At 38.2% G+C, this 13,016-nt stretch overlaps 1 protein-coding gene across 1 annotated transcript in view; it reads left to right on the top strand.

Moving 5' to 3' along the window:
• The window catches only part of Sorcs3 (sortilin related VPS10 domain containing receptor 3), a 567,524-nt gene that overhangs the window by 354,056 nt on the left and 200,452 nt on the right, over positions 1-13,016 (top strand). The window contains exon 5 of the mRNA XM_076834163.1: positions 4,638-4,711. Coding sequence (XP_076690278.1) covers positions 4,638-4,711 — 74 coding nt within the window. The remainder of the gene's footprint in view (positions 1-4,637; positions 4,712-13,016) is intronic.

Genomic DNA, 13,016 nt, shown 5'->3' on the forward strand with positions numbered 1-13,016 from the left:
GACTTACTAAAATAAGCATATAAATACAATAAAATGTTAGTTTATATTACCATCAAATTATAATACCTATTCACTATAAAAATCTGGAAATGATGAAACTCTTTTAAAAAACCTGTAAATTACTCATAATCTTACAATTCAGAGATAACCACCGCTAATATTTGGACATAGTTCCTTCTAATATGTTTCAAGAAATTTTTATAATATCTAAATAAAGTTGATGCCAATAGATATGTTTATAATTTAAATGAACAATAAATATATCATGAGCATTTTCATACCACTAAATAATCTTCTAAACCTTACTACTGAATGTTCAGTATTTGTTTCATTTTCATCTGAATGTTCAAACTTTAATATTTTAGTTATAACATGTAAATAATAATTTTTAAAAATCTTGATGAACAAAAGAAGGCAATACTGATTTCCCACAGTTTTTCCATTATAGTCATAAATCATATTAATATCAAGGCAAAAATGCCTTGGATAAATATAGGCATTGCTATCTTCCACTGACCTGGGCTTTTTTATTTATTTATTTTATAACCCTAGCATTTAGTTTCATGCCAAGAGTATGGTGACTATTTAACTTTTAGTGAATGAATGAATGCATGAATGACTGAATGAACATTTAAATGAAGGGGAAGAACAAATGTATAAGTTAAGAGACTGCAAAATCTATCTTGTGGTAGAATAAAAATACATTTCAGACTCAGCAACTTGCTATAGATTGAGAGACAAGGTAGCTAACTCAAGGCCCTTAATGAATTGCAGCTTGCTCTTTCTGTTCATCTGAATCAGCCTCTAGGCAGAGAATTCAATTTAATTTTTTCCCCATCAGTCAAACTGAAGAGCTGAAAAAGCAAAACCAAAGACAAGGGAGGCAGCAGGTGGAACAGGCTTGCATGAGATCAGCACCATCCTTTCTGTGTTGGGAAGAATGTAGGATGAGAGGATCTACGCTTCCCCTAGGGGTGGGCCCAGGAAGCACTCTCCCTGGCGGAAGGACTGATCGCTTTCCTAGAGGACAGGGACCCCAGCAGTGTTTTGTGACCCTCATGGTTTTGGCCTGTTTGGAGCAGAAGAAGATGCAATCCTGTTGGGTTTTATTTGAAGAAATTTGGGGGCCTCCATTTGCTCTGTTTGAAATCAGGGTTGACACAGAGATCTTTTGAGTTATAGGAGGTTCCAAAGTCTCTTCTATATGAATTGGAAAACATGTGCCTTAAGTCTGAGCATCTGTCTCTCAGACACCTGCCATGGGAAGGAGAGGGAACCATTTCTTTAAACTCTACATGGATAACTCAGTCCTTGCAATTAAATGTATGGATGTATTCTTCCAAGTGGGATGATATGGTCCTTGCCAAGTCTCTCTTTCCTCCCCCGGCCAGTGTTAATACACAGTAAGTATATATAGACAAACATTCACAAATAGATACATAGATAGATGGACAGGTGGTCAATCTCTTCCTCCTTTTGACCAGCAAGAGTCGTCATATCCCAGCTTCCTCCTAGGCGCTCTCCCAGCATCCAAGCTCAAGACATCGGCCATATTGTCACCTTTGCTCTTACTGTGTTTTCCACCCAGTAAGTCTCCATACACGTCTCTCCTATCCACACCACCTATCTCTAAGGGCTTTGCTCAAGACATATTTCTCAGGAAACCTTATTGTTCTATTTCTACCCATCAATCTGTCCAGTTGATGACTTCCAGAATATCAGCTTTTACTCTGTTGCCCCCTTGATGTGGCTTCTCTGTATGTATATCTGAAGGTCAGGGAAAAGTTACACTGGTCTCTTTCTAAAAAACTCGATGTGAAGCACAGAAAGACAAACCGAACATGACTCACATATATGTGAAATCTAGAAAAAGTGGACCTCATTGAAGTCAAGAGTAGATGATTGGTTTTGGGGTTTGAAGAATAAAGTTTAGGGTTGAAAGAATTGGAAAAAGGGAGACGTTAATCATACAATGCAATATTTTAGTTATACAGGAATAATAAGCCCTGTGATCCATTTCACAGAATGGTTAACTATAATAAATTCATCATATATTTCAAAATTTCTAAAAGAATAGACAAGTATTTTACCACATACAAAAAGATAAGTTATGTGAGGTGATGGATTTGTTAATGAACATGATTTAGTCATTCCAAAATATATTCCGAAGCATATGTCAAAACATCACATTATACTTCATAAATATAATATCTAGTTATTATTTTTCATTTAAAACTAATTAGAAGTGGTCTTGTGCGTACATAACTTATTGGGTTTAGAGCCAGTATTGCTTTATTCACTAAGTTGGTAAATAAAGAAAGGGACTTGGAGACAATTGGGGGATAGTTTTGTCTGTTTTCATCATGTGCAGAGTTGGACACACATAGAAGTTAGTCTTATTTATGAAAGTGAGAACCCAGTTTGCATAAATACGTTGAGACTTGGTATAGAGTTTATGTGTGATGGTAGAAACTTGTGATTGGCATCCTAATTTTCCAGATAGTTGCTATAGACACTTTTCAGCACCAATAATTGATGCCTTCAAATGCAAATATTAATGTATGTGTACATTTCACTATCTTATAGGCTATATTGAAGACTGAAATAGTTCAAATTGATTCTCTTTCTCTCTCCCTTTCTCTCTATCTCTCTCTCTCTCTCTCTCCTTCCCTCCCTCCACCCACATGTACATGCATGTAGTACATAACTTACTAACTTTCTGTATATGATTGTGTATCTATCTACCTATCTATATAAATGTCACTTACTGTACAAAGAAATAATTTTTCATGCTGCCAGAATTTTAAAAATTGCTGGATTAAATTGAAATGCATCAAAGTTTCTTCAAGCTCTGTAAAACTTTGAGATTTTCAGAAGTTCATACAGAAAAGGATTTTTCTCTGAATTGTAAGGTTGGAACTTTTATGACTTAGAACTTCACAAACGGTGATGTTGGGAAGAGCACAGCCCTACAGTAGGGAGATACTGGGAAGGTTATTTCAGGACTGTACTTTACCTGGCCTCTTTCTATAAACTTGAGTACCCTTTATTTCTGGCTTCATTTATTTCACAACTTGTTTAAGTTTGTGGAAAAGAAATGTAAACATGGGGGGATTATCATGATATGCTAGCACCAGTTCCATGGAAGGAGACTTGAACCAAGCATCAGAAAACTGAAATCCTAGTTCCTTTGGTCAAAACTTAACTTCTCCAAAACTGAGTTTCATGAAATAGGAGGTGGGTGTGCTCACCTGTTATATGCCAACCACTGATACACAAAGATGAATCAGGCATGGATCAACCCTGTCTACAAAGATCAGAGGTTGCTTCAGGGCATGTGTTTAAGTTAGTAATGGCCACCCGACTTTCCTTTCTGGATTATTGTAAGTTTCAAATGTATGTGAATAAGCCACAAGTCAGAATAATAATAATTATTATTATTTATTATAATAATAAATTATTATTGTATATTATATAACAATAATAATAATAATTATTATTATTATTCTTTAATTGTAGTTTGATTCAGATATTATACTTCAGTTCACTTATGTAAATGAAAGAAATACCTTCTTAGTCTCTTACAAGTTGTTGCCCTGTCCTGGATATAAAGGGGTTAGAATCTACCTCCTTAAAATAAGTGAACATGGGATCAGACTCCATCAGTCATCCAGAAGGTTCTCTTTTACTTTCCCAGAGTCCGAGGTATCCTCTGGAATTTTTTCCCATGAGTTGCGATCCATCCTGACCTGTTTATTTTTAATTTCTGATTTAAGCAACAGATATTTCATGAACACATTGTATGTATTCAAGGAATGTAGACACAACTAAACAACAGACAAATTTGAAAGACATCCCCATATATCACCCCATGTTCAGTGCTCAGTAGAAACAAAAGATGAGAAAGATGAGAGATGAGTGGGCTGGAGAGCTTAGAAAATGCTTTTTGTGAAGGCCAGATTTGCGCTCACTTTCATGGGTGGGTAAATTTTATTTAAACATAAGGGTGGTCTATCCTTGCTGTCTTGCAAAGATGTGGGAGTATAAATGAGCCTGATATCTCTGGTGGCATTGAGGCATTCCATTTCGCATCATCCATATCAAAGCAGTAATAGAAAACAGTGAAAGAGCACAACATTTTGCATTTAATATTGGCTCAGATATTAGCTAGTGAACATTTTTACACATATGTTCTGCTTTTCCTGGGAGTACGGAATCTGACCTTTCTTTATCTTCATGTCCCTCAGAGTATCTTGTGTGTAGGAGTTGTTCAGTAAATTGCTTTCTAGTAAATGTTGCTGGATTGTTTGAAGTGTAACTAGAGACTACATGGAGTTTGAAGAAAAAAGTCATAATTTTATGAAGGTATTTATCCCTAAAACAGGCAGTGATGGTCATTGGAAGTGGATTTATACCCAGCTCAGAAACACTAGTTGATCTAGCATCTTCTTTACTAAGATAGCCAAACATGGCTGCATTTTTAGTTGGTCATATTCTGGGGTTTTAGTTGGGTACAGTAGATGCCTACTTGGGTACTTGCGTGTGTTAGCACTTTGGTGTTGGGATGGTCCGGGGAGGACACCTGTGTTTCTGTTTAACAGTGGTGCTTACCTTCTCCTCATTTCATTGTTTTGCAGCTCTACAGCTCCATGGACTTTGGAAGACGGTGGCAGCTCATGCATGAGCGCATCACACCCAACAGGTTTTACTGGTAAGCCACTTCCCCACACGCATCACACTCTTGGTAAAGAACTATGAGAGAGCAGAGCACTGTGGGTAGCACTGGACACCTTTAGCACTTGAAATCAAATGTGTTCTAGCCCTTTGGTACTCAAAGAAGAGTTCATGGATCAGCAGCAACAGCATCACCGGGGAACTTGTTAGAAGTGCAGAATCACAGGCTCCATTGAGATTTGTGGAACTGAAATCGGCATTATATATGATCCCTCGAAGATTCTTGTGCCCATGAAAATTTGAGAAGTACTAGGTTAGAAAAGGGTCATGATTGGGTGCTCTTAGGGACACTCTAATCTCCCTTCTTTTTCAAAAAGCGTACATTTTATGTACCTATTCTTAAAATAACCAGTATTTCCCCAAATGTACATTGAAGAATAGTAATCGTACTAAAGTCTTCTCCTTTCATAGGAGTCTTTATGGTCAAATAAATTTAGGTCATGATTACCCAGGTCTACATTCCTGGAGACTCACAATTCATATTAGGACATTAAAGACACTGGAGGAGCATGAGGAAAGAAGCCTGCCAGACCTGGCATCACCGATTCTTGAATTCATTGCATACAATCCTGCCCCCATGTCACACCTGATAATTCCTCAGAACTACCTCCATGGTGCAGCATTTGAAAACACATTTTTATTAGTGTGACTCCATGTTTCAAATGAAAAATTAGCCCTTCCTCTTAATCAGAAAGTGTTTTCATTAATAGTTGCATCAATTCTTAGGTGCCTACTGTTTTTACCTTGGTTATAACAAGTTCACTATAAATTTGTCTTGTGTAATTCCTTGCTCTACTGTGAAAATGCTTCTCACCTGTATCTTGCTTTCATTTCAGCAGAAAAAGGAACAGACAAAGGGATAGGATAAATCACAGACCAAAGTATTTACTATACTTAATTATATATTTAATTCAAAACCAAAACCAAAATTTACCATGTCTGAAAGTCACACCTATTACTGCATTTTTCAAACAGCTTATTTCTGTTCCCTTTAAAAAAATCACGTGGTAGCTATTTATGCCTTGCACAACATAGGACTGTTATGTGTGTATGTTGGGGGACAATAGTGACAAGTATCTTGTGTACATATACATTCACCCTCACATCTTTGGAAGCAGTGGTTTCACCTGGTCCCCTCTGCATCCACAGAACTATGTCCATAATTATAAATAGTGATTGCCTATGCCTACTGTAAAAATCAGCTCTTTTATAGGACACAGTTCAGAGTGCCTGGAAGAGAAAGAGAAACTGGAAGTATTGCTCTCCACTCAACACCTGGTCTATTCTCAGTACTTTTGTTCCTATGGGCCAACTATTATTTCATCTATAACTCTTATTATAGCTATTATTTGGTCCATGTTTGGTACTCCAGATTTTTCAATAGACAAAGGCAGAATAAGGTAATATTTGTTTTTCTGATATTCCAGACAACTAACTATAGCCTTTGCTCAGCTGAGATGGACCAATTTCTCATTGTGCCATTCTCAGTGTGCTCAAAATTCCCTCCAAATAGAGGAAAAAGCCTTCTGCTGTTTCTGGAACAAACTCTTCTGATGATAAGGCAGTCGGCCAACTCGGGAGTCAAGTTGATGGAGAAGGAAAGCACAGTAGACTGCATGAGCCTTGTCATCATTTCTGAAGGAAATTAGATTAAGTGGATGAAGGGCCGCATTTTCCTATCTTTTGCAAAGAACAAGATGAGGATGCTGCAGCTGCTGCCCCCTGCCCCACCCCCTTTCTTTGTGTAGCAGGAAGAATAAATCCCCAGGTCCTGATAATTGTATTTCATTTCTCCTCCACTCTGTGATTCTTTCATATATGCCCCATGGGGAAATATAAAAGTTAGTGCCCGTGCTGGCTAGCCAAGGGGTATCTGAACATCCCATTTTTGTAATTATCACTTCTCTCTTTCTGATGTATAATTGCTGAGATTATTCTTTTAGGTGTCATAGGAGTCACAGAGGAAGAACTTATTTTATGTAATCTGTTTGGTTTTTTTTTTCCCCCAAAGACAGAATCCAGGGTTGTCTAAAGTTCTAAACCATTTATGCAGTGAAGACATGGTGCTGTACATTAGGGATAAGTTTTATATCGCCTTAAGAAAAGACAAAATGTCCATCTGTCTGAGGGTAGAGCAAAGTTCAGCTTCAGTGGAACTTCTTTAACCTATGTTTTCCTCATTCTGTAATGGGAATAATGCTTTTCCATCAGTTGCCTAAGGTTTTTGACAGAATCAGATGTGATCAAGTGGAGACTTGGCAATTTCGCTTCTCTACTTTAGACTTACAATCTGTGAATTACAGGTCTGCAAGTGTGCTGTACTGAAGTCCTTGAAGCACTTTAAGTACTGTGTTGATTAGCAATCCTTAAGAACATGACTTATAAATGAATCTTTTTGCTGGGCCACGAATGTGAATGACATTCACATAGTTGGGCAATGTGCCTATGGGCCCCTGATAACTTCTGAAGGGGTCTAATTTATTGTCAAGAATCTACACCTTACCTTGACATTGTTCTCTAATCTCTTGTCTGTTGTGGTGGTTGCTGTAATGTACATGGAAATACATTGGGAATTGAGAGGTGCTATCATCATTATCATTATCATCATTTTTTTTTCACTTTTTGTTTGTGCGCCAGAGTGCTTGTGGGGTAGGCAGGGTGTGGGGTATGGTATCCATCAACATCAGTAATAAAAGCTTCATCTGGAGAAAATATTTTGTTTTTATGAATTCTAACTGTTCTAACACCACCCCGAGGTCACCTAGGACTCTTTCACCCTGAAATGACTCAGCCATCAATCTCTTGTCTCAGGAAAAGGGACAGCTGACCTAAAAGCTCCTAGTTTATGTGTGACCCTTCCACACACCTGGTACTGGGTTAGCACGTACTCCCATTCATTACCCCCAACTGCTTCAGAAGTAAGAATTTGTAGGGAGAGCATGTGAGTAGAATAAATATCCTAACATTTCCCCTTCACTCTTGCTATACTTTGCTTGGGTAGAGTGGTAATCATGGGGAGGGGTGTTCTGTTCTCCCCCGCCCCTGCACTTTATAATCCTACTGAGCTGCAAATGAATAATATTCCCACCTTTCCCTTGGAAGATCTTTATCAGGCAGGCACACTCTGCAAGTGGAAAGGTGTTTTCTCTGCACACCCAGTCTGAACAATTGTGGCTCACAGCTTTACCCCTACGGTCCTGCACTCTTCCCAGGTGTTTGCCCTCTTTGGGAATTCTTTTCAATTACATCACAGAGGGATCAGCTCTTCTTGAAGTCCCTATAAAACTGGAATTTCCTCCCAGTGCCTCTGATTTCTAATGGCATTCACTAGTATAGAATTGTGAAATGGGAAAATAATATCTCAAGGGTTCCCCTCTTTTGCAAACATAGTCATTTGCAATCTCTTCTTAATTATTCTCTCTACTGAAAGGGGATGAGATCCTTCTTATCATTCTACAAGAAAGTGTTTTGATAAAGTAATATCCACTAAGATGTCAGGAACTTCAATTTTTACCCCCTTAACCAATTTCTGGGGCACTTGGATTGCAACATGGAAAGTCTTCAGAGTTAGAAACCCTCTAAGATGTCAAGGGGTATAGAAGTTCCAGATCAGACATGTTAGAAGATGCAGGGCAAGGGTGTCTTGAAGACTGCTCTTTGATCTGCTTTGAGGCTAGATCGCTACTGTAGAGTGGCTGATGTGTAGTGACATTCAAAATGGGCCCTCGGTCTCTGTTGTACTTTTCTGAAGGCCAGCCTGCAGAATTGAAGATTTCTAGTGGTGGTTGTATCAACAGCTTCTAATCTGCTCTCTAAGAAAGGCCACAGAGTCAATGGTAAGAACAGAAAGGCAAAGTGTGTCCATCTTGGTGTGTGTAGACAGGAGGTCCTGGAAAAAGTCCTTTAACAGAGAAAGGGGTGGCCTGGAATAAAAGTATATAGCAGAAGTCCTATCTTACATTGTTTTTATTTTCCAAGTCTCCTTTTTATGTGCATAATACTATTACATGTGAATTTGTACAATCTGCCTTTCCCCTCTTAATCTTCTATTACAGTGATTTTATGTCCTTATAAAATCTTTATAATCATCACTTTTAATTATCCGTGCAACATTTCATGATGCAAAGATACATCCTTTATTACTTGGGCTTATTTTTATTGGACCCTGAAAATTCTCAGTTTTCATTATCATAAGTAATGGTTTCATTGATATTTTTATGCATAGTTCTTTCTTATCTAGAATTGCTTTCTTTGGGCCACTGTCCTGGGTAGCCCAAATAAAAACTTGATTGTATTTTTCCTAGCATCAGCAGAGTATTAGATTCCATTGGTGCGGTCTCTACATTCAACCCTGAAAGAATTTCTGAGTAGTGTAGTGTTTACTGAATATTTTCTTCAGGGAGTTGCAAAAAAAAAAAAAAAAACATGGTATCACACAATTCATGACTCTTTCTGAAACTCTTCCATCCACATCTGTCTCTTCTATGTCCTTATTGTCATTAAGAGTTATCTTCTCACCATTTTTCATGGGTTCTAAGACAATTTTGTTATAGGGTTTTATTGTCTACTGTCTATTCCCTTCCAGAGTTCCCACTACACCTATGTCCTTTCCCTCAAATATCATAGCTTTTTAAATAGAGAACCATCTTCCATCTCTCCTTTACTCCCCATTTATCACACTCACCCATCCCCAGAAAATCAATATAATATTCCTTATGTGCATATTCCTTGGGATATGGGGGGTGAGATATTGGTAATAGAGTTTAATATTTCTGGTTTAATTATGACTAGAAGAGAAACTGCTACATCAAAAGTTGTACATTTGAAGTATCTTAAAATCTGTCACAGAAATCACGTTATTGTATATTCCAATCTATAGTATATGACAGTACCAGCCCTTTTATAGTTAATATACAGTTTCTTCTTGTGGTAGAAAGTCTTCAAGATGGCCTCCAGTGATGTCTACCTTCTGGAAATGATGACATTCTATAGTCCCCTTTTCCATGAGAGCAGGCTGGATTTAGTGGCTTGCTATTCTTGAAGAGAATGAGAAAGAGGTAATGAGACTTCACTTGGGAGGTTTATAAGAAGACAATGCTTTTTATCATGGGTGTACCATCTTGTTTACGTGGGAATGTTTACTGTCATGTTATGAGCTGTGCTATGGAGAGGCCCCTGTGCCAGGGATATCTCTAGTCAAAAGCAACATAGACCTCAGTTTAGCAGCTTAGCTTCAGTGAGGAACTGACTCCTACCATCAGTCATGTGAGTGAGCTGGGTCTGGAAACAGATCCTTCCCCAGCCAAGCCTTTATATGTGGCCGCAGCCCTGAGAACACTTTGAGAGAAGCCTTATGAGAGGCTCTGGTCACAGAGGCACCCTTTGTTTGGGCCCAGATCCTTACTCCCAGAGATAGAGAGGTAAATATTTATTGGTTTTTAGCTCCTACGTTTTGTGGCAACTTGTTACACAGAAATAGAAAACCAATACACTTCCTTCTGATCTTTATTTTTTGATGATGGGTTTTAGAATTTAAAGCTCTTCTTCTGTCTACACACAACCTCCTATCTATACATACCTCTTCTGTTTTCTCATCATTGCCGTCAAGCCCCTGTTTCTGTTTCACCTCTTGTTTTGGTCTACCCTTGTTGGAAAGAAATATCACTGTGCTCTGGAATTTCTGGCCACCTAATCCTCAGACTCTACGGGATTTAGTGATTGATTAACAGACCTGAGAGCCATATCCTCAGCTTGAGTGAGGCTCATTCAATGCAGTAAGGTTTTCTTGCCTTGTTCTGTGTTATTTTATTTTATATTTTGATAGCATTTGGATAGGACTGCATTTTCTAAGAATATTGTAGATTGTGAATGGGTGTGTGTATGTGAGTGTGTATGTGTGCACACATACACATGAACCATGAGTACACACATGTGTTTTCAGAGAAGTACCAATTTCACTTAAAGTATAAGAATCTCATATATCTCTGTCCTGGACACCCATCTTGGCCAGGTAGCATCTGTGGGTGTGGAAGATATAGGGTGGAAGTGAAAATAGGGAGTAATTACCTTGTAGAATGTAGCTGGAGTGAATTCTCTGGTCCCTCTCACCCGAACTTGAACTTTGTGGGACTCAATTTTTCTGGAATTTTTCCTGTGTTTTGCTTAAGTGGGGCGGGGGAAGGTTGGTCTCTTTTGACTGAGCCAAGAATTCACTTTGATTCTAGATGACAGTTCCTGAAGAACCAATTGCCAACTCATCCTTTGACTATTAATGCATTATCTACAACAGAGACAGAAGTTAAGGAACAGGCAGAATGGCTTGAGATTGCTTCCTGGAAAAATCAAGATCTTTTCAAACAAAGTTAACATTATGTGCTGAATTTTTGATGCTGTCTCCAAATGTGCATCCACAATTTTGCAAACATAGTCATTTGCAATCTCAAGTAATGGGATTTAGGCATCGACCTGATATAAGGGATCAGATTTAGAGGCCCTTTGCAAACCAGGGTATGCCACAAATAATATTTAATTCCGCTTTCCCTTACATATTTAAAGTGGTGCAGCAATTTAAAAATACATTACATTCAAAATAATACATGCAAGGTCAGGAGGGGAGAAGTGAAAGCTCAGCTTGCAAACAAACTGAGTTTTACTTTGCTGATTGGGGCTACCCAAGCTGTATGGCTGGTAAATCTTGGCTATGGAAGAGGTAGTCAAAATGTGGTGTTCAGAAGATGTTCATGGTAATCACCAATGCACAAAGCAAGAGAGCATGCTCAACTCTTAGGATGAATTAAGATGTGTTGGATTCCTAATACCATGATCAGTGCATCTGAGTTCATGTTTCACCCTTCCTTGGAAAGAGTGACATGGTTAAATATGGAACTCAAAAGACAGTCACATCCACTCACCTAAGCCAGTGTAGCAAAAACTAATATGTAAATGGAAGTGCCATTTCCTTCTGTTTCTCTTTATCAGTGGCCAATGTCTCCAGAATTATTGATGCATAGATGCAAATTCTTATTACACTCAGACAATTCTTCAAAGGACAGGAGAAATACTCTTTTTGCTCAGAGATACTGAAATCCCACTGATAATAAATGTTCATAGGAAAGAAAATTTGATTATTCTCACAGTTGGGAATACTTGAACCTGTTATTGTCCTTTAAGGGCAGTGGTCAAGATAGCCACTGCAAAGAATAGAGTGCCTTTGACCCCTGATGGCTTCCTGGAACTCAGATTTCTTATTTAGTGCTTGCATGTTACACAAAGAAGTGAGGAGGGCTGAATATACTGATAGTAATGAATTGTTCTCTAGTCTCATGAGTAAGGACTATGTGAATTTTAGAGAGGAAACAAAAGGAAGATGTTAAGATGAGAAGCTCAAGAAGAAGTACAAAGTGATGACTTGGAGAGTGTTTAAAATGCAGGTTGGAAACCAGGGTACAGGCAGGAGGGATCACACTTCTTGCCACTAAGAAAATCTGAGTGTCCTGCTCTTGTGTGGTCTAGGGCTATGCAGTGTCTGCTTAGGCTGTTCTTATAAAACACTATAGACTATGTGGTTTAAACAGAAACTTACTTTCTCACAGTTCTAGAAGCTGGAAGTCTTAAATCAGGTATCCAGCATGGTGGGTTTCTGATTAGGATGATGTAGAGGGAGCATAAGCTCTCTGATATCCCTTCTGGTAAGGGCACTAATCCCATTTTGAGCACTCCACCCTCATTAAAACCTAATTACCTCTCAAAAGCTTCATCAGCAAATACTATCACATTGGAAGGTAAGGCTTCAACATATTATTTTAGGGAGACACAATTCAGTTCATAAAAGGATGTAAAATAGGAAGGAACTAGGGAAGGAAGACCCTGTGCCTGGGAAGAAATGCAAATTTTTTAAAGAAACGTTCATCAACAAAGAAAAGTCCAGGACCAGATGGATTCTCAGCCTAGTTTTACCAGACCTTCAGAGAAGAACTTTCACCAATGCTCTTTAAATTATTCCATGAAATAGAAAAGGAGGGAACCCTTTCAAACTCATTCTATGAAGCTAGTATCACTCTGATACCGAAACCACACAAAGACACATCAGAGTAAGAAAACTTCAGACCAATATCCCTGATGAGCACAGATGCAAAACTTCTAAATGAAATACTGGCAAACCACATATAAAACACATTAAAATGAGAGTGCACCTTGATCAAGGGGGGTTCATTCCAGGATGCAAGGTTGTTTCAACATACGGAAATCAATAAACATAGTGCATCACATTAATAGACTTAAAG

Source organism: Callospermophilus lateralis, chromosome 15, assembly GCF_048772815.1.
Source record: "Callospermophilus lateralis isolate mCalLat2 chromosome 15, mCalLat2.hap1, whole genome shotgun sequence".
Classification (NCBI taxonomy): Eukaryota; Metazoa; Chordata; class Mammalia; order Rodentia; family Sciuridae; genus Callospermophilus; species Callospermophilus lateralis.